The sequence below is a fragment of the Coturnix japonica genome, chromosome W, assembly GCF_054131305.1.
Source record: "Coturnix japonica strain WE chromosome W, WE-NBRP24, whole genome shotgun sequence".
NCBI lineage: Eukaryota > Metazoa > Chordata > Aves > Galliformes > Phasianidae > Coturnix > Coturnix japonica.
This window is the reverse complement of record NC_140701.1, coordinates 23,429,018-23,447,920: the sequence shown is the minus strand read 5'-3', so window position 1 is coordinate 23,447,920 and position 18,903 is coordinate 23,429,018. Positions and strand designations below refer to the sequence as shown.

Genomic DNA, 18,903 nt, shown 5'->3' with positions numbered 1-18,903 from the left:
GCAGAGAGAAATGAGTACCAGATGGTCCATAAAGTATAACATGAACAAGTGCCTGATTGTGCATCTGGGTAGGGGCAACCCTGGACATACACACTGACTGGATATGGGACACTGGAGAGAAGTCTGACTGGAAAGGTTTGGGGGTCATGGTCAACATCACGTTGAATGTGAGTCAGCAGGGCACCCAGGCAACCAGGAAGGCCAACAGTCTCCTGGAGCACAGGAACAAGTTCTTGCTAGGTGGGTGATGGAAAGGATCGTCCCTGTCTGCTCTGCGCTGCTGCAGCCTCACCTGAAGCACTGGGTGCACTTCTGGGCAATGCAGAACATAAAGGACATCGAACTAGGGGAGAGTGTGCACAGGAGGGCACTGGAACTGAGAGATCTGAAGTTCAGAGTTTCATTGGAACTGACTGCTTGTTCAGACTGGGCCCTTCTCACAACCCACAACCTGCGATGAGACACATAGAGCTTAAGGGACATGAACCTCACAGCATCCTTGCACCCCACGCAGAGCCTGGGATCTTCTGTCCCCATGTCTTTCATTTAACATCATACAAACTTCCAACTCACTGTTTCAGGAAAGATCCTTAGTCAGCATGAGGTCTTCCCTGCCAAGGGCCTGGGGATCAGGGCTTGGCCTTTCTGCTTCATAAGGCAAAAGAGGGGTTTCTCAGCATCAGAGTCACCATGCCAGTGCCTTTGCCTGCCTGTAGTCGTGGCTTCCAATTATCTTCTCTAACAAGTCCCTTGGGAAGATTGCTTGTTAATGGCCCTCAGTGGGCTCATTAATACTCCATGAAACTACACTGTTACTTCTGACTTTGTCTTGCTGAGTACTTTGTGCAAACTTCTCTCTGCACTGGAGACTGATCGAATCAGCATCAAATGCGCCCTAGGGCCCATTATAACCTAAAGAGCCTCTTTGTGCCTTCCTGTTATCTTCTTCGGGTTTTCAGTATTTGTTCAGCAAAATGGAGAGGTATTTGGGGAGAGCTTAAAGAGGAAGAATCCAGCAGACATTTATTGTCTGTTTATTTATAGTTGGGTTTAGAGAAGATATTAAAGCAGCACTGTACAACTCCTTGTGCACATCTGAGCTGAACCAGAGGAATCCCAGCTCCTGTGGGTCTGTGGGGAGCTGAATCCCATTTCAGCCCCAGGGTTTCCATCTAGGGATGAGGCACCTGCACTGCCTCTGCTGGATCACTGCCCTGCACAGGGAAGTTGTCTTAACCCTCCCTGTCCTTTTCTGGTTGCCCTTTTTGTTTCATCAAAAACCCTCTGGTAGGACTCATGTTAAAAATTGACTGGTGGATAATGGAGCAGATTTTAAAGAACAGTTATGATACTGTTGCCTCTCAGGAGCTGATGGCCATGAGGACACAGGGACATCTCAGAAGAGATGAGTGGGAAGGATAAAACTGACATTCTCTGCTGCTCAGCTGGGCCGCGCTCCTGGAACAAAGGGAGCTCATAAAAGTGGATGGTGCTGTAGAGACACAGCTGTGCCCAGGAGCAGCTCTTGTGCACAGCACAGCCTGCAGGTGTGTGAAAGACAGAACTGTTTTTCTTTTATTGTCTCAAAGTTTGCTTTCGTGAGGCCTTTCTGATGATAAGATTCTGACAGGCAACTGCTAACTATCCAGGAGGGTGAATGGTGGGTGTTGTCGTACCACCCCTGCTTAGGACTGCAAAGATAAGCAGGAACAAGACAAGCAGTCTTTTCCAGAGGTGCTGCTGGGAGGAGCAGACCCCTGCAGAAGGTGGTAAATCTTGTGTCAGGCAACAGAGACCTCCAACCCTTGCTGGCTTATCTGTGGGGCAGGAATGTCAGAAAAGTTAGTTTTAAATCTTCTTACAAAGAAGCGTTTGTTAAGAAGAAGAAGAACCCCCAACGAAATGGGGGATAAAAGGCCCTCGCTAAACTGGGGACTTTGGAGACAAGCTCCCAAAGACACCTTTGACGGAGAATTCCCTGAGGGGGGAAACTTCGTCGGAAGAACCCCCGGGACCGGCTTGCTGCGGAGCTCCCTGGCTGTCTCCCATCCCCTGCGGCGATCAGACGAGTTCCTGAGATCGTCGGACCTACTGTGTACCTCGCTGGACCCACGGTGGTGACTATCTCTTTCGCTCTCTGCAAAGACTCCTTGCTTACATTTCCTACTTTTTCTATCGCCTACCTTCCCTTCCCCATCTCCCAAAAAATAGCTAGGACTTTAATACTTTAATAAACTGGTTGGACCAACATTTGAACCGTTGCTTCTTAATCTCACGCCGGGTATACACATATCAAAGAACTTTGCCTCCCTCCTACAAATTGGAGCGAGACATTTTTATTGGCGTAGTCGGCAGGATGCCCGCCGTGAGAGTGTTGTCCTTCCAAAAACTCCAAAATTTTTCTGTATGTACCTCCTGGAGTTGCAAGGACCGATAATTTTGGTAACTTAGATGTGAGCACCTCTCCAGGAAAACCGCTCCATATTCTGAAACTTTACTGCTTAAGTGTTTACCTCTCGGGGACGTATGAATTAATTTTGACTATTTGCTTTTGTTTTATACGCGTGAGCCTCCTCGGGAAGACTATTTCGCATTTTTGTGGTTTAAGTAACTTGTAACATATTTTGGAATTTGAAAGTTTTGTGTGTGCACCTCTTGGGGAAGTGAGGAAGTAATTTTTTTTGACGTTTGTGCTTCTCCAAGAAGTTTATTCCTTTCTGGGAAACCTAGAAGTGTTTTGAAACTTGTGTGGCTTTAAGCTTGAAGTTTTTCTGGCCTGACAGGGTAGCCAGGAGCGATTTTGGTGTTTACACTTTCTTTGTAAGTGTTGATTTGGCTTCTTTGTCTTTTGTGAAAGGGAGGAATGATTGCAGCATTTGCATTTGTTTGATAGGTCCGTACTTCCCTGGGGAGGGGTAAGGACTTAATTGTGCCTTCTCTTCCCTTAGTGTGTATCTTTTAGGGTATCGAGAAATGAGTGAAAGTATTGTCACAATGAAAAGTGAAAATGTGCTATTTGACCTTTTAGAAAAGCATGGTGCTCGGCCCTCTTTATCAGGGGTGGATTGGGCACGACAAAACTGGTATAACTTGCAGAGTGTTTCCGACCGTATTAGTGTTCTGCAAGGGAATGCTCGTACCCGAGCCGGGAAAGGAAAATCGTTTATTTGTGCGGTACTCGGTGCTGCTTTAAAAGCTGCCGTGGAGTTCCGAGATGAAAAGCATTCGGCAGAAACCCAAACCATACAAGCATTACAAGAATCAGTTAAAGTAATGCAAGAATTGGTAAAAACTCTGCAGAATCAAATAGTGAACCTTGAAGAACAATTACAAAGAGAGCAACATAATACAGTTTTGTTGCAAATGGCTTTTAAGGAACTATTGACATATAAGAATACTAGCAATACTGCTGTCCATAATTTGCCTCAAGAAAAAACTTTTCCTCAGAAGGAACTACACGGAATAAAGGAAGGGCTTGGCAAATTAGAGGACTCGCCAGCCCAATTGCGTCCTTTGATAAAAACTGAATATACATTTGATAACAGTGAGGATCTGGATCCTCAAATGAATGTTAAAGAAATTCCTTTTTCTGCCACTGAATTAGCAAAACTGAAAAAGGATTTTAGCCGCTCTCCAAAGGAGTCAGAGACAGAATATGTATGGAGAGTCAGCTTAACTGGTGGAGACCAAATACTGTTAACTGAAAAGGAAGCTGAAGGTTATTGGGGGCCTGGAGTATTTTTAACTACTGGTAACAACCGTGCTCCCTGGTCCCTAACACAAAGGGCTGCCTATTGGGCAGGTGGTCTTAACCCTTTAGAAAGGGGAGACCCTCTTGCCATTAATGGGACAGCTGATCAATTAGTGGAAAGTGTTCAAAAAGCTGCTTGTCTGCAAATGATGTATGATAGAAAGCTGCAGCCACATCATGAATCACCTATGATGATGCCTGTGGATCCTGAAAGGATGACTCCTTTAATCAGGGGGCTTCCAGAATCACTGAAACCTATAGGTATACAACTACAAGGAAAAATACAAGCTATGCCTCAGGAAGAAAGAACCCTGGCAGCATTAGAAGGAACTGGCACCTCAGGCCATTTGCAGTCGGGATATAAAGTATGGACATGGGGGGAGGTTGCCCAAGAGTTGATTAATTATGAAAGGAAATATGGGCCTGTGGCTTCTTCCAGTATATCTGAACCAGAGGAAGTAAGGCTCGCAGCAACCACCCTTGCTCATAGGCCACCTAGTCCAAAGCACAGTGGGACTGGAAGGGTCTCACTGCCAGTAAGAACGGGTAGGCGAAATATTGATCATAAACGTAATCGTCTCTGGACACTGGGCTGGCAAAAGGGTGTTCCACGAGACTTGATGAATGGATTACCCACAGTCAGGTTAGAGAAATTAGTTAACTTGTGGCCAGAACAAAAGCTCAAGGAAAGCTGATGCTTTCACCCCCTCCCCCAGATGAGAGGGAGGTGGGGGGGGGGGGGGAAGGCAGTGAAGGGTGGATGTTTATTAGAAAGCTCACAACAAAAGGAGATCCTCGATTTAACACCTTCTGTCCCAAGGCCTCCCCACTCCTGCCAATTGCCCCTGTGAGTCACGATCCAGTTGCTGATAAGCTAGGGAAACACTTATCTCCCGGGCCAGCTTGTGTGGACTGACTCAGCTAACATGAGGCGTTTCCCTAACCTTAATGAAATCCCTTAACAAATATCCTTAGAAGGCTAAGGACATCCCGAAAAAGGAATGTAAAATATACTCCTCGATGGATTGTTCTCTCATTTTTTAATTGTATTAAAAAAGCCCCAAAAGGGCAAGTTGTTGTTTTGTTTTATTTTACAGAAGATCCCCGTGGGACCTTCACTGAACAGAATGACTGATAGCTGACTTTAACCATTTGTGTTTTGTGACAGAAAAATTGAAGATGTGATTGTGCTAGAATTCTGAATTTACCTCTCTTATTACATATATTGGTTGCAATAGTATTATGCTTTTGTTTGTTGTTGTGGATTGTGATTGCTATCAGTCCTTGGATCTGTTAAAACTTCACAATTTGGTTCATAGTTTCTTTTTCAGGTCATTCTGGATTTCTGGTACTTTCTGCACAGTGATAACCATTCCTTCTGATCCCTTCTTTTACCCCTTTTTGTCAAACTGATTATGATTTGCATGTAACTCCTCCATAGTGTTTCCAAATTCCTAACAAATTGGGAAATGAGCCAAGGGACCTATCTAATATCTGTTAGATGTGGTCAAAAATGAAATCTATTTTAAAACCCTTTGCACTGATGTTTATCAGTGTCACATCAGTCCCGGAGTTCCATACAAAACATGGTTGTTGGAAAATGTCTAAGTTTTGATAAGAGATGTGTATGTTTCTGGTATTATCCCTCTTATGGTTTATACTGTGGGGTATCCCACAGACTGTCCTGTGAAAAGTTCGGTAAACTATAACAGTACTGTAACTTGCCAAACTAGTTTTTATATCTCTCAGCAATTGAACTGCTTTGGAAATGCTCAAGTGGACAGCAGCTGACACAAATACCCCTATTTATTTGTTTTACATGTTTATTTGATACTATTGGTTATTGTCACTGTCTTTGTGATTTTTAAATGTTTATGGTATATGTAAGTATGGATTGCTAAAGGAAAGTTATATGGTACTAAGGGTGTTGTGGAAACTGAAGAACTGTGTTGTTTGATCTGTGGGTTCTGGAGGGAATGGGACAAACTGCTTTGATGGTATAAGAACTGTTAATGATACAGAAGTATAATTGAGGGTATGTGGATGGAGCTTGGAAATTGTATTGTAGAGAGATCTAATATAGTGGTTTGTTATCTTTTAAGAGCAGGTGTTCCACCTGGGCTCTGTATCATGCACTGGCCATGCGGATATGGAGCACATGTGAAAAAACCTTGCAATCTCTAGCAAGAATTAAAACAGGAGAGAATCTGTGATGGGTGAGAAAGGCAAAGTGCACTTTGAAGCAGGGGACGCCCTGCAGGCACTGCCTATCACATTCACCATTATTGTGTTCCTTCTCTCTCCTTTTGGTGGTTTGCCACCTCATAGTTGTTGATAAGTAATAATACATTAGCTTTGAAATTTCCATTTATAGAATTGTCTAAAATGAAAGCTGGAATCAGTGTGTATATGTAAACTCAAAAAATTATGACCTTACATGTAACCTCATGTTTAGTTAGTGCATTATCAATCAAGGTTTTGATTGAATGATGATGATTGTTAACATTTAATTCCCCCATATCACCTATCCCTCTTTTCCCTTATGCTTACTTTTTTTTTTTTTATTTCCTCACCACCGTGAATGGTCATTTGCGCATCAATTTCAAGCAACCTTTGAGCCACGGGGTGGTGTGAAAGACAGAACTGTTTTTCTTTTATTGTCTCAAAGTTTGCTTTCGTGAGGCCTTTCTGATGATAAGATTCTGACAGGCAACTGCTAACTATCCAGGAGGGTGAATGGTGGGTGTTGTCGTACCACCCCTGCTTAGGACTGCAAAGATAAGCAGGAACAAGACAAGCAGTCTTTTCCAGAGGTGCTGCTGGGAGGAGCAGACCCCTGCAGAAGGTGGTAAATCTTGTGTCAGGCAACAGAGACCTCCAACCCTTGCTGGCTTATCTGTGGGGCAGGAATGTCAGAAAAGTTAGTTTTAAATCTTCTTACAAAGAAGCGTTTGTTAAGAAGAAGAAGAACCCCCAACGAAATGGGGGATAAAAGGCCCTCGCTAAACTGGGGACTTTGGAGACAAGCTCCCAAAGACACCTTTGACGGAGAATTCCCTGAGGGGGGAAACTTCGTCGGAAGAACCCCCGGGACCGGCTTGCTGCGGAGCTCCCTGGCTGTCTCCCATCCCCTGCGGCGATCAGACGAGTTCCTGAGATCGTCGGACCTACTGTGTACCTCGCTGGACCCACGGTGGTGACTATCTCTTTCGCTCTCTGCAAAGACTCCTTGCTTACATTTCCTACTTTTTCTATCGCCTACCTTCCCTTCCCCATCTCCCAAAAAATAGCTAGGACTTTAATACTTTAATAAACTGGTTGGACCAACATTTGAACCGTTGCTTCTTAATCTCACGCCGGGTATACACATATCAAAGAACTTTGCCTCCCTCCTACAAATTGGAGCGAGACAAGGTGACAGAAAAAGAAGAGAGAAATTGGAGAGAGCTTACAGGATGTATGCAGTGTGAGTGGGCTGTGAGCTCATTGCAGGCACATTGCTCACAGACCATGACACGGTAAGTCCCTTGCAGTAGGTATTGCAGCTGCTATTCATAGAGGGTTAATTTAATCTGGGACATCCTGTAGCAGATCAGACTTCAGGCACTGCATGCTTCTTTACAGTGTTAAATCCTTCTGCTCCAGCTGAGGGCTTCCTTGCTGCAGTGTCAGAGCACAGACCTAAGGGCTGCATGTCCCAGCATGGCTGCAGGTTGTGCAGCCGGGGCTGCAGGCGGGTGCCCAGGGCTGTCCTTCAGAGAAGGGTCCCTGCTGTGCCCCAGGGGCTGTGTGCCGGGTATGGGACTCTGCCGCCTGCCAGGCTCAGCACTCAGCCTTCCTGGGGAGCTGCCCAGGGCGCTGCGGGGAGACGTGTGGGGGGAAGGAGCCCTTCGGCAGGGCTTGTGCTGCCACAGCTGCTGCCTGGGCCAGAAGGATCACAGCTCCAGTGCACAACTGAATGTTTGTGAAGGCCCTTTGCAAGAGGAGAGCCAAGGTAGCAATTTTCTATTTCTTGTTTGGATGGAAGAGGAAAAGATTGGAAGCAGAAATCTAAGAGTCTGTCGAATATAAACGCAGCTCTGGGATTCCCAATTCTTCTTCAGTCAATTGCTAGTTTTGTGAACTGTCACACGTGAAGTGTATTCAGCCTCCCCTTTCATGAAAAGGATCCTTTCCAAGGGTGGAACTAGTTAAAATTGTCAATTTTGTTGACAAGAATAATGCACTTATATTGCAAATAGGCATGTTTCCTGAAAAGAAAGTGAAGGGAACAAAGGTTGGGACTGAGGATTTTAACAGCAGTGAGGGTCAAGATATGAGACGTGAAACAGATGAAAAAGTCTAGGGAGATGGGATAAGATTAGAAGATGAAAAGAAGGTGAAAGCTCCATGTCTTCTTCTGCTTATAGAATGGTGAACTTAATGAAGTTAAATTCAATTAGTGTTGTTAAATGAATATTTTCATAGGAGAATGAAAGCATTTCATAGTATAGTAGGAGGAGTGTCTATGAGAATCGTCTGGACTTGTCATTATCTTCTGCACTCTGAACAGGACTCCAAGCCCACCAGCAGCAGATGCCCAACAGCAGCTCCATCAGCGTGTTCCTCCTGATGTCATTGGCAGACACACGGCAGCTGCAGCTCCTTCACTTCTGGCTCTTCCTGGGCATCTACCTGGCTGCCCTCCTGGGCAACGGCCTCATCAGCACAGCCGTAGCCTGCAACCGCCGCCTGCACACCCCCATGTACTTCTTCCTCCTCAACCTGGCCCTCCTCGACCTGGGCTGCATCTCCACCACTCTCCCCAAAGCCATGGCCAACGCCCTCTGGGACACCAGGGCCATCTCCTACACAGGATGTGCTGCGCAGGTGTTCTTCATGTTCTTCTCCCTCTCAGCAGAGTATTCCCTTCTCACCATCATGTCCTATGACAGCTACATTGCCATCTGCAAGCCCCTGCACTACAAGACCTTGATGGACAGCAGAGCTTGTGCCACCATGGCAGCAGCTGCCTGGGGCACTGGGGTTCTCCATTCCCTGCTGCACACTGCCAGTACATTTTCACTGCCTCTCTGCCAAGGCAATGTATTGAATCAGTTTTTCTGTGAAATCCCCCAGATCCTCAAGCTCTCCTGCTCAGAATCAATTATCAGGGAAGTTGTGTTTCTCATTTTTAGTGTATGTTTAGGCGTTGGCTGCTTTATTGTCATAGTGGTGTCCTATGCGCAGATCTTCGTGGCTGTGCTAAGGATGCCCTCTGAGCAGAGACGGCACAAAGCCTTCTACACGTGCCTCCCTCACCTGGTTGTGGTCTCCCTGTTTCTCAGCACTGTCTTTTTTGCCTACCTGAAGTCCCCGTCCATTTCCACCCCACTCCTGGATCTGACAGTGGCACTTCTGTATGCAGTGGTTCCTCCAATACTGAACCCTATTATCTACAGCATGAGGAACAGGGAGATCAAGCACGCTCTCAGGAAGGTGTTGCAATACGCACTATTCCAGCTACAATATAGTGCACATCTTTTTCGCACGATTCCCAGTGATGGTACTTTATGTTTTATGCATCTTTGATTGTTTGATTATGTGAGATATAGCAATGTGCTAATAAAATGTTATTGAACAAATAAATAAAAATGTGTTTCACATTTTTCCTACCTAATTTCCATTTTCTCTATCCAAGAGCTCATAAAAACATGTAACCAGATTCCTTGAATACATTATAAGATACCTAAAAAGATTTCCAAATAGACATTTGCTTAATATTTCTTTCTTCCTACTTTGTCTGGATTTGGGGAGGTGCAGCCGCAGACAGCAGCTCAACGTGTTCTTTTCATTTCTGATCTCTTTATACCGCCACAGTGCTCTCATGTCCTCTCATTTGTGCAGGCTGAAGGTCTTGTTTTTCTCACAACAGTCCTGTTGTCTCTACAGCAGCACTCTGGGGCTGCAGTCAGTAGCCAGCAATATGAATGGCTGTGTCAGGGCTGGTCTCCTTGCTGGCACTGCCATAACAAGAGGGCCCCTTTAGAGCAGGCCCAGAGAACTGGAGGCCTCTTCCAAAGCTCGTTTAAGGAATATACCTCAGGAGCTGCTCCCTGAGATGACCTTGAAATCTTCTTGTGCATTTCAATGACTGGCAGGGATAGTTTCAGAAGTCCCAAGGAGATCTGTAAGGGACTCAAGGCAGTGCTGAGGATTAGAATCTGTGGCTTAAGGTCAAGAAAAAAAGAAAACGATTATAAATATGATAAATGCATATATACATATATATATAGTATATTTTCACATATATACAATATATGCAGTTGCTAACTTATGTGCATGTACTAATACATATACATATCATACATAGATGATAATAGTTTATATGCATATCTGTTTGCAAGTCTAGCATCTGTTGCAGGGGTTTTAACAGCCTCAAGGTTCACTGTAGGAAATGGAGAGGTTGTTTTCCTATTGCAGGTGTTGGAGCAACTGCAGAGCTCATTGCCAGAGCTGGAATCACCGCAGGACCTGGGATTAAAGTTTTAGCAGCCACTGGGCTCATCGGAGGGATTGGAGTGACCACAGTGCTGTACCTCCTGGCACAGTGCACCTCACCTGGGAGGCATTTGTTTCATTTTCTTACCACAATACTTGGAACAGCTACAGGACCTGTAGCAGGAGTGACTGCAGAGGTCTTTACAAGGGGTGGAGTGGCAGCGGGATCTGTCAGCAGATCCAGCTCTCTTCCCATTGATGATGCTGAGGAATGTTAAACACAGCTCAGTAGGTGTGGGCCAGGCCCTGGAACAATGCAGTTATTTGTGCCTGTTTGAGATCTCCAGGGTTTCATCAGACCTGCCCCCAATATTCTACCAGTTTCTCGGGATCCTGCAGTTGCACGGAGATGAAGATCCAAAGCCCTGGGGGTGCCCACCGCTACAGGCAGCTGCCCAGACCGTCCCACGCCCCCTGCCATGCAGAGCCTTCTCACCTTGGGGCAGATCTCTCACTGATATTCCTGAATAACTGTTTAACCTAAAAGATCACCCAGTCCAACCGTTCACCTATTAACAATAGCTCCCACTAAACCATGTCCCTCAACACAACATCCAGTCACTCCTTGAACACCCCTGGGCTCCCAGAGAAGACAATGTAAAATGTGTAATACCTAATCATACCAACAATATTACTTCTAAAACCCAAAGATGACCACAGAGCTGAATGTGCACAAAACTTCACTTTGTCAGCTGCCAATTTTATCTTGGTACAAACCAATGTCAAAAAGCATAGCAAAGTAAATACCCTAATCCAGCATCCAGAGTTGACAAATAATGCAGCAGGGAAAACAAGCAGCAAGCAAGAAGCTGTGCAATACAGCTTCATGAGAAGACTCAGCAAGCTCCACAAACAGGGAAACAATCAGCATCATGGCTTGCATTCTCCAACTCCCACAAAGCCCTGTGTTATTTCGCTCTGGACAGATGTGCTGTTATCTCAACCCTTGGAGCGTCACATCAGGCACCAAAATGACTGTGGTTGTTGAACCCAACACGTGGCTCAGCAGCACACAGTGCTTGTGCACTGCCCCATTCCCAGTGGGATGGGGATGAGAACTGGGAAAAAAAGTACAACTTATGGGTTGTAACAAAGCAGTTTACTAAGAGAGATAAAAGGAGAGGTGTAATAGTTATCACTATATATCCGTTGATATGGAATTGTATGTAACAACTGATGCACAAGCACTTGCTCAGCACAACCAGACTGATACTCAGCTTGGCTCTGGGCAGTGAAGAGAGTGAGATGAACTCCCACCCCTTTCAATACAATTTCTGCTTCCTGTCAGGTGATAGAGAACGTCCCTTAGGCCACTTCCAGTCAGCTGTGCGCAGTCTGTTCCCTCCCAGCTCCATGTGCCCTCCACTGACCATGGCCTTGGCTCCGTACAACACTGCTTAGCAGCAACTGAAAACATCAGAGTGTTATCAATGGTTTTCTCCTAGAGCCAAAACAGTGCAGACAGTCTGAAGAAAACAATTCCATCCCAGCTGTAACTCAGATTCCTGCCTGTCCCCCTCCTCTTGTTCTTCCTTATCAGGAAGCAAGGAACAGAATCTTCCCCTCTTCTCTTTTAAACCTTTCTTCAGTTCTCAGCTGGCTCCTCTGCCATTCCTAGGCAGAGCTCTGTGCACTCTCACAGAGGGCAGCAGCCTTTCCTCATTATCCTTGCTCATCCGTCATAAACAGTTCGTACTCCAGTCCAGAGGTGGGAACCATCCCACCATGTCTCTGTGAGACAAGCAAGACCATAGGCCTGCAAATGCACAGTGATTTTGAGCTCACTGAGTGAATGTTTGTGGTCCTCTCATTAGTGTAAAGACTCTTCAGAAAGCATCCCTTTCCAGAAGCATGATTAGATTTAGCCTGGCTTGGCCTCGCATCTACACCGTGGTACTGGTGTTCAAGAAGGTGCCACACAGGAACGAGACCCAGTGTGGGTCTCACAGTTGTCCAGCAAACACTGACTGTATGGGCCACATACACCCCATACAGGACCCGCAACCCCATACAGGCCCCTCAACACCAAATGGGCCCCACAACACCATATAGGACCTACAACCCCATAAAAGCCCCACAACCCCATATGGGCCCCATACACCCCATACAGGACCCACAACCCCATAGAGGCCCCAAAGACACCATACAGGTCACACAACCCCATACAGGTTCCACAACCCCATAGAGGCCCCATCGACCCCATATAGGCTCCACAACCTTTTATGGGCCCCATAGAACCCATACAGGCCCCACAGACCCCATAAAGGCCCCACAACCGCATATAAGCCCACAACCCCATATAGGCCTCACAAACCCATATGAGTCCCATAGACCCCATCTGGGCCTCATAGACCCCATACAGGCCCCACAACCAATATAATCCCCATAGACCCCATATAGGGCCCACAACCCTATATGGACCCCATAGACCCCATACAGGCCCCAGAACCACATATAGGACACCACAACCTCATACAGGCCCTACAACCCCATACAGGCTTCACAACACAATATGGGCCCCATAGACCCCATACAGGCCCCACAAACCCATATGGGCCCCAAAATCCCATATGTGCCCATAGACCTCATAGGGGCTCCATAGACCCCATACAGGCCACAAAACCACATATGAGCCTCATAGAGCCCATACATTCCCCACAACCCCATAGGGGCCCCATAGACCCCATAAATGCTGCACAACCCCATACGGGCCCCACAAGCCCATATAGGTCCCATAGACCCCATACAGGGCCCACAATCGCATATGGGCCCCATATACCCCATAAAGGCCCCACTACCCAATATGGGCCCCATAGACCTCATAAAGGCCCAAAAACCCCATACAGGTCCCACAGACCTCATACAGGCCCCATAGACCTCATAAAGGCCCAAAAACCCCATACAGGTCCCACAACTCCATACAAGACCCCATATCGCCATATGGGCCCCATAGACCCCATACAGGTCCCACAACCCCATACAGGCCCCATAGACTCCATACAGGCCCCATAGACCCCATACAGGTCCAAAACCCCATATAGGACCCATAGACCACATATAGGCCCCTTTAAACACCATAGAGGCCCCATAGACCCCATACAGGCCCCAAAACCCCATATGGGCCCCATAAACCCATACAAGTCCCACAACTTGATACAGGTCCCACAACACCATATATGACCCATAGACCCTATATCGGCCACATAGACCATATAAAGGCCCCACAACCTTATATGGGCCCAATAGACCCCATACAAGCCCCTCAACCCCATATGGGCCCCATAGACTGCATACAGGCCCCACAACCCCATATAGGACCTATAACCTCATAAAGGCCCCATAACCCCATATGGTCCCCATAAAACCCATACAGGTCCCACAACCCCATATGGGCCCCACAGACCCCAGACAGGCCCCACAACCCCATATGGGCCCGATAGACCCCATATAAGCCCACAACCCCATATAGGCCTCACAAACCCATACGAGTCCCATAGACCCATATGGGCCTCTTAGACCCCATACAGGCCCCACAACCCTTTATGGGCCCCATAAACCCCATACAAGCCCCAGAACCACATATAGGCCCCACAACCTCATACAGGCCCCACAACCCCATATATGCCCCCTAGACCCAACAAAAGCCCCACAACCCCATATGGGCCCCATAGACCGCATACAGCCCCAAAAACCCCATGCAGGCCCCACAACATCAAATGGGCCACACAACCCCATATAGGACCTACAACCCCATAAAGGCCCAAAACCCCATATAGGCCCCATAGACAACATACAGGTCACACAACCCCATAAAAGTTCCACAACCCCATACAGGCCCCATAGACCCCATACAGGCCCCAAAACCCCATACAGGCCCCATAGACCCCATACAGGCCCCACAAACCCATATAGGCCCCATAGACCCCATACAGGCCCCACAAATCCATATAGGCCCCATAGACCCCATACAGACCCCACAAGCCCATATGGGCCCCATAGACCCCATATAAGCCCCACAACCCCATACAGGCTCCATAGACTCCATACAGGCTCCATAGACCACATACAGGCCCCAATACCCCATATGGGCCCCACAACCCCATACAAGCTCTATAGACCCCATACAAGCCCCACAACCCCATATGGGCCCCATAGACCGCATACAGCCCCAAAAACCCCATGCAGGCCCCAGAACACCAAATGGGACCCACAACCCCATATAGGACCTACAGCCCCATAAAGGCCCACAACCCCATATAGGCCCCATAGAAAACATACAGGTCACACAACCCCATAAAGGTTCCACAACCCCGTACAGGCCCCATAGACCTCATACAGGCTCCAAAACCCCACATGGGCCCCATAGACCCCATACAGTCCCCACAAGCCCATATGGGCCCCATAGATGCCATATAAGCCCCACAACCCCATATGAACCCCATAGACCGCATACAGGCCCAAAAACCCCATACAGGCCCCAGAACACCAAATGGGACCCACAACCCCATATAGGACCTACAACCCCATAAAGGCCCCACAACCCCATATAGGCCCCATAGAAAACATACAGGTCACACAACCCCATACAGGCCCCACAAAGCCATATAGGCCCCATAGACCCTATATGGGACCCATAGACACCATACAGCCCCCAAAACCCCATATGGGCCCCATAGACTCCATAGAGGCCCCACAACCCCATACAGGCTTCACAACACAATATGGGCTCTATAGACCCCATACAGGCCCCACAACCCCATACAGGCCCCACAAAGCCATATAGGCCCCATAGACCCTATATGGGACCCATAGACACCATACAGCCCCCAAAACCCCATATGGGCCCCATAGACTCCATAGAGGCCCCACAACCCCATACAGGCTTCACAACACAATATGGGCTCTATAGACCCCATACAGGCCCCACAACCCTATATGGGCCCCATAGACCCCATAAAGGCCCCACAAACCCATATGGGCCCCAAAATCCCATATGTGCCCATAGACCTCATAGGGGCCCCATAGACCCCATACAGGCCACACAACCCCATACAGGCCCCACAAAGCCATATAGGCCCCATAGACCCTATATGGGACCCATAGACACCATACAGCCCCCAAAACCCCATATGGGCCCCATAGACTCCATAGAGGCCCCACAACCCCATACAGGCTTCACAACACAATATGGGCTCTATAGACCCCATACAGGCCCCACAACCCTATATGGGCCCCATAGACCCCATAAAGGCCCCACAAACCCATATGGGCCCCAAAATCCCATATGTGCCCATAGACCTCATAGGGGCTCCATAGACCCCATAAATGCCGCACAGCCCCATACAGGCCCCACAAGCCCATATAGGTCCATAGACCCCATACAGGCCCCACAATACCATACGGGCCCCATATACCCCATACAGGCTCCAAAACCACATATGGGCCCCATAGACCTCATACAGGCCCCATAGACCTCATAAAGGCCCAAAAACCCGATACAGGCCCCACAAAACCATACAAGACCCGTATACCCCATACAGGCCCCAAAACCCCATACAGACCCCACATCCCCATATGGGCCCCGTAGACCACATACAGGCCCCAATACCCCATATGGGCCCCACAACCCCATACAAGCTCCATAGACCCCATACAAGCCCCACAACCCCATATGGGCTTCATAGACCGCATACAGGCCCAAAAACCCCATACAGGCCCCAGAACACCAAATGGGACCCCCAACCCCATATAGGACCTACAACCCCATAAAGGCCCCACAACCCCATATAGGCCCCATAGAAAACATACTGGTCAAACAACCCCATAAAGGTTCCATAACCCCAAACAGGCCCCATAGACCCTATACAGGCCACACAACCCCATATAGGCCACAGAACGCCATACAGGCCCCATAGACCCCATATGGGACCCATAGACACCATACAGCCCCCAAAACCCCATATGGGCCCCATAGACCCCATATAAGCCCCAAAACCCCATACAGGTACCACAACCCCATAAGGGCCCCACAACCCCATACAGGCACCATAGACTCCATACAGGCTTCACAACCCCATAAGGCCCCACAACCCCATACAAGCTCCATAGATTCCATACAGGCTCCATAGACCCCACACAGGACCCACAACCCCATATGGGCCCCACAAACCCATATAGGCCCCATAGACCCCATAGGGGACCCATAGACCCCATACAGGCCCCATAGACCCCATATGGGAGCCATAGACCCCATATAAGCCCCACAACCCCATACAGGTGCCACAACCCCATAAGGGCCTCACAACCCCATACAGGCACCATAGAATCCATACAGGCTTCACAACCCCATACAAGCTCCATAGATTCCATACAGGCCCCATAGACCCCATATGGGACCCATAGAACCCATATGGGCCCCATAGACCAGATACAGACCCCACAACCCCATATTGGCCCCATAGACCCCATATAAGCCCCACAACCCCATACAGGCTCCATAGACTCCATACAGGCCCCACAACCCCATACAGGCTCCATTGACTCCATACAGGCTTCACAACCCCATAAGGCCCCACAGACCCCATACAGACCCCACAACTTTATCTGGGCCCCACAACCCCGTATGAGCCCCATAGACCCCATATAAGCCCCTTAAGCCCCATAGAGGCCCCATTTACCCCATACAAGCCCCAAAACCCCATACAGGCCCCATAGACCCCATACAGGCCCCACAAATGCATACGGGCCCCATAGACCCCAAACAGTCTTCACAACCCCATACAGGCCTCACAACATCATATGGGCCCCATAGAACCCATACGGGCCCCACAAACACATATGGACCCCATAACCCCATATAGGCCCCACAACCCCATATAGGCCCCACAACCCCGTATGAACCCCATAGACCCCATATAAGCCCCTAAAATCCCATAGAGGCCCCACAACCCCATATAGGCCCCACAACCCCGTATGAGCCCCATAGACCCCATATAAGCCCCTAAAACCCCATAGAGGCCCCAATGACCCTATATCGGCCACATAGACCCTATAAAGGTCCCACAACCTTATATGAGCCCCATAGACTCCATACAGGCCCCACAACACTATATGGGCCCAACAAACCCATATAGGCCCCATAGACCCCATATAAGACCCATAGACCCCATATAAGCCCCACAACCCCATACAGGACCCACAACCCCATAAGGGCCCCACAACCCCATACAAGCTCCATAGATTCCATACAGGCCCCATAGACCCCATACAGGACCCACAACCCCATATGGGCCCCATAGACCCTATATAGGCCCCATAGACCCCATATGGGCCCCATAGACCCCATACAGACCCCACATAAACTGGAGCAGCCATATTTGACCGTATTGGTGTGTGGCTGTTTGTCCTAGAACGCTTACCTTTTGCCTTCAGGTTCACCAACACGTGGGGGCCCACAATGTCATGGGATTTCACTCTTGAACACCTGTGGGATCCTGAGAAACTAAGCCAGTATTTGCATCAGGGACGATGCAGCCTAGATAGATCTAAGGGGGTACCACTTATTTGGGGCTTGGTTTGTGCTTACCATGCTCTATATAACACTGTTCTGGAAAGAGAGTTTCCAAGCAGAGGTTCAAGCCAAAAAGGGAAATCCCCAAGTCAATTCTGATCAGTCACAGGAGGCACCAGTAACAATATCAGTTACCATGTGGAAGGCAAGAAATGGAAATTGATGTCCTTATGTCTAGAACGGAAAAAAGAAGCGGAGAAGGAGGCAACAGAAGATCCAGGTGACAGGTCTGGATCAGCACAGAGAAAGGCAAAAGGAAAAGTTAAGAGCACGAAGAAGAGAGTGATGAGGAGGAAATCTCTATTACTGTTTGTTGACCCCTGAAGATGACTGAAATCCAAAGCACAAAAAAGAGTTTAAATGGCGCCAGAACGATTCTCTTGTTACCTGGTTGCTTCACTGTTGGGACAGTTGGACCTGTAGCTCGTTTCTACATGGTAACAAATCTCATCAACTAGGAGGCATTTCCAGAGACCCAACTATTGACAGAGGGATGTACAGATGTATGGATGGTGCTGCCACCATCTGGGAGCGAATGTTAGTGTCTGTGTGGTCAAAGCTTCCTTTCAAAGACATTCTGAAGCCTCAGATGAAAAAGTGGGATGCAATTGAAAAAGGCATCCAGTACTTGAGGGAAATAGCTGTGGTGGAAATGTTGTATAACCTTAATTTTGATCCTAGCTACCTTTGCCAAGAACATGATCCTGAGAGAGTGGGGACGACATATGGCAGTGTCATGGTTTTGTAATTCAGTTATTTTGCTATCAGTATTCCACATCATAACATCATGTAAAGCATGGATACTTTTATTTAATGTGCAGACCACAGAAGAAGACTACATATACCAGAGAACAACACAGTCAGTGATCAGTCACGGGACCAGGACGCTATATAATCTTGTTCCCAGGCTGGAGCGTTCATCTCTCTCAGACTTCTCAAAGAGTGGGAAGCATTCCAGCCATGTCGCCTAGAGTTCACAGTAGGCCTCTCGGTTTTCGGGGACTTTCTCTCTCTGTTTCGTGCGATTTATTAGCCTCTATTA

At 47.9% G+C, this 18,903-nt stretch overlaps 2 protein-coding genes across 2 annotated transcripts in view; one reads left to right on the top strand and one right to left on the bottom strand.

Annotated features, from left to right (window-relative positions):
* Nucleotides 1–18,903, bottom strand: part of LOC146754602 (uncharacterized) — a 544,359-nt gene that overhangs the window by 191,253 nt on the left and 334,203 nt on the right. The window lies entirely within an intron of this gene.
* On the top strand, nt 1,594–7,055 carry LOC146754604 (uncharacterized). Its single transcript, XM_085527548.1, has one exon. The coding sequence runs from the start codon at nt 2,974–2,976 to the stop codon at nt 4,444–4,446; it is 1,473 nt and encodes a 490-aa protein (XP_085383674.1). The 5' UTR covers nt 1,594–2,973; the 3' UTR covers nt 4,447–7,055.

What these genes read in the sequence shown, in the direction of transcription:
- LOC146754604 (XM_085527548.1), top strand. Translation starts at nt 2,974, where the DNA reads ATGAGTGAAAGTATTGTCACAATGAAAAGTGAAAATGTGCTATTTGAC.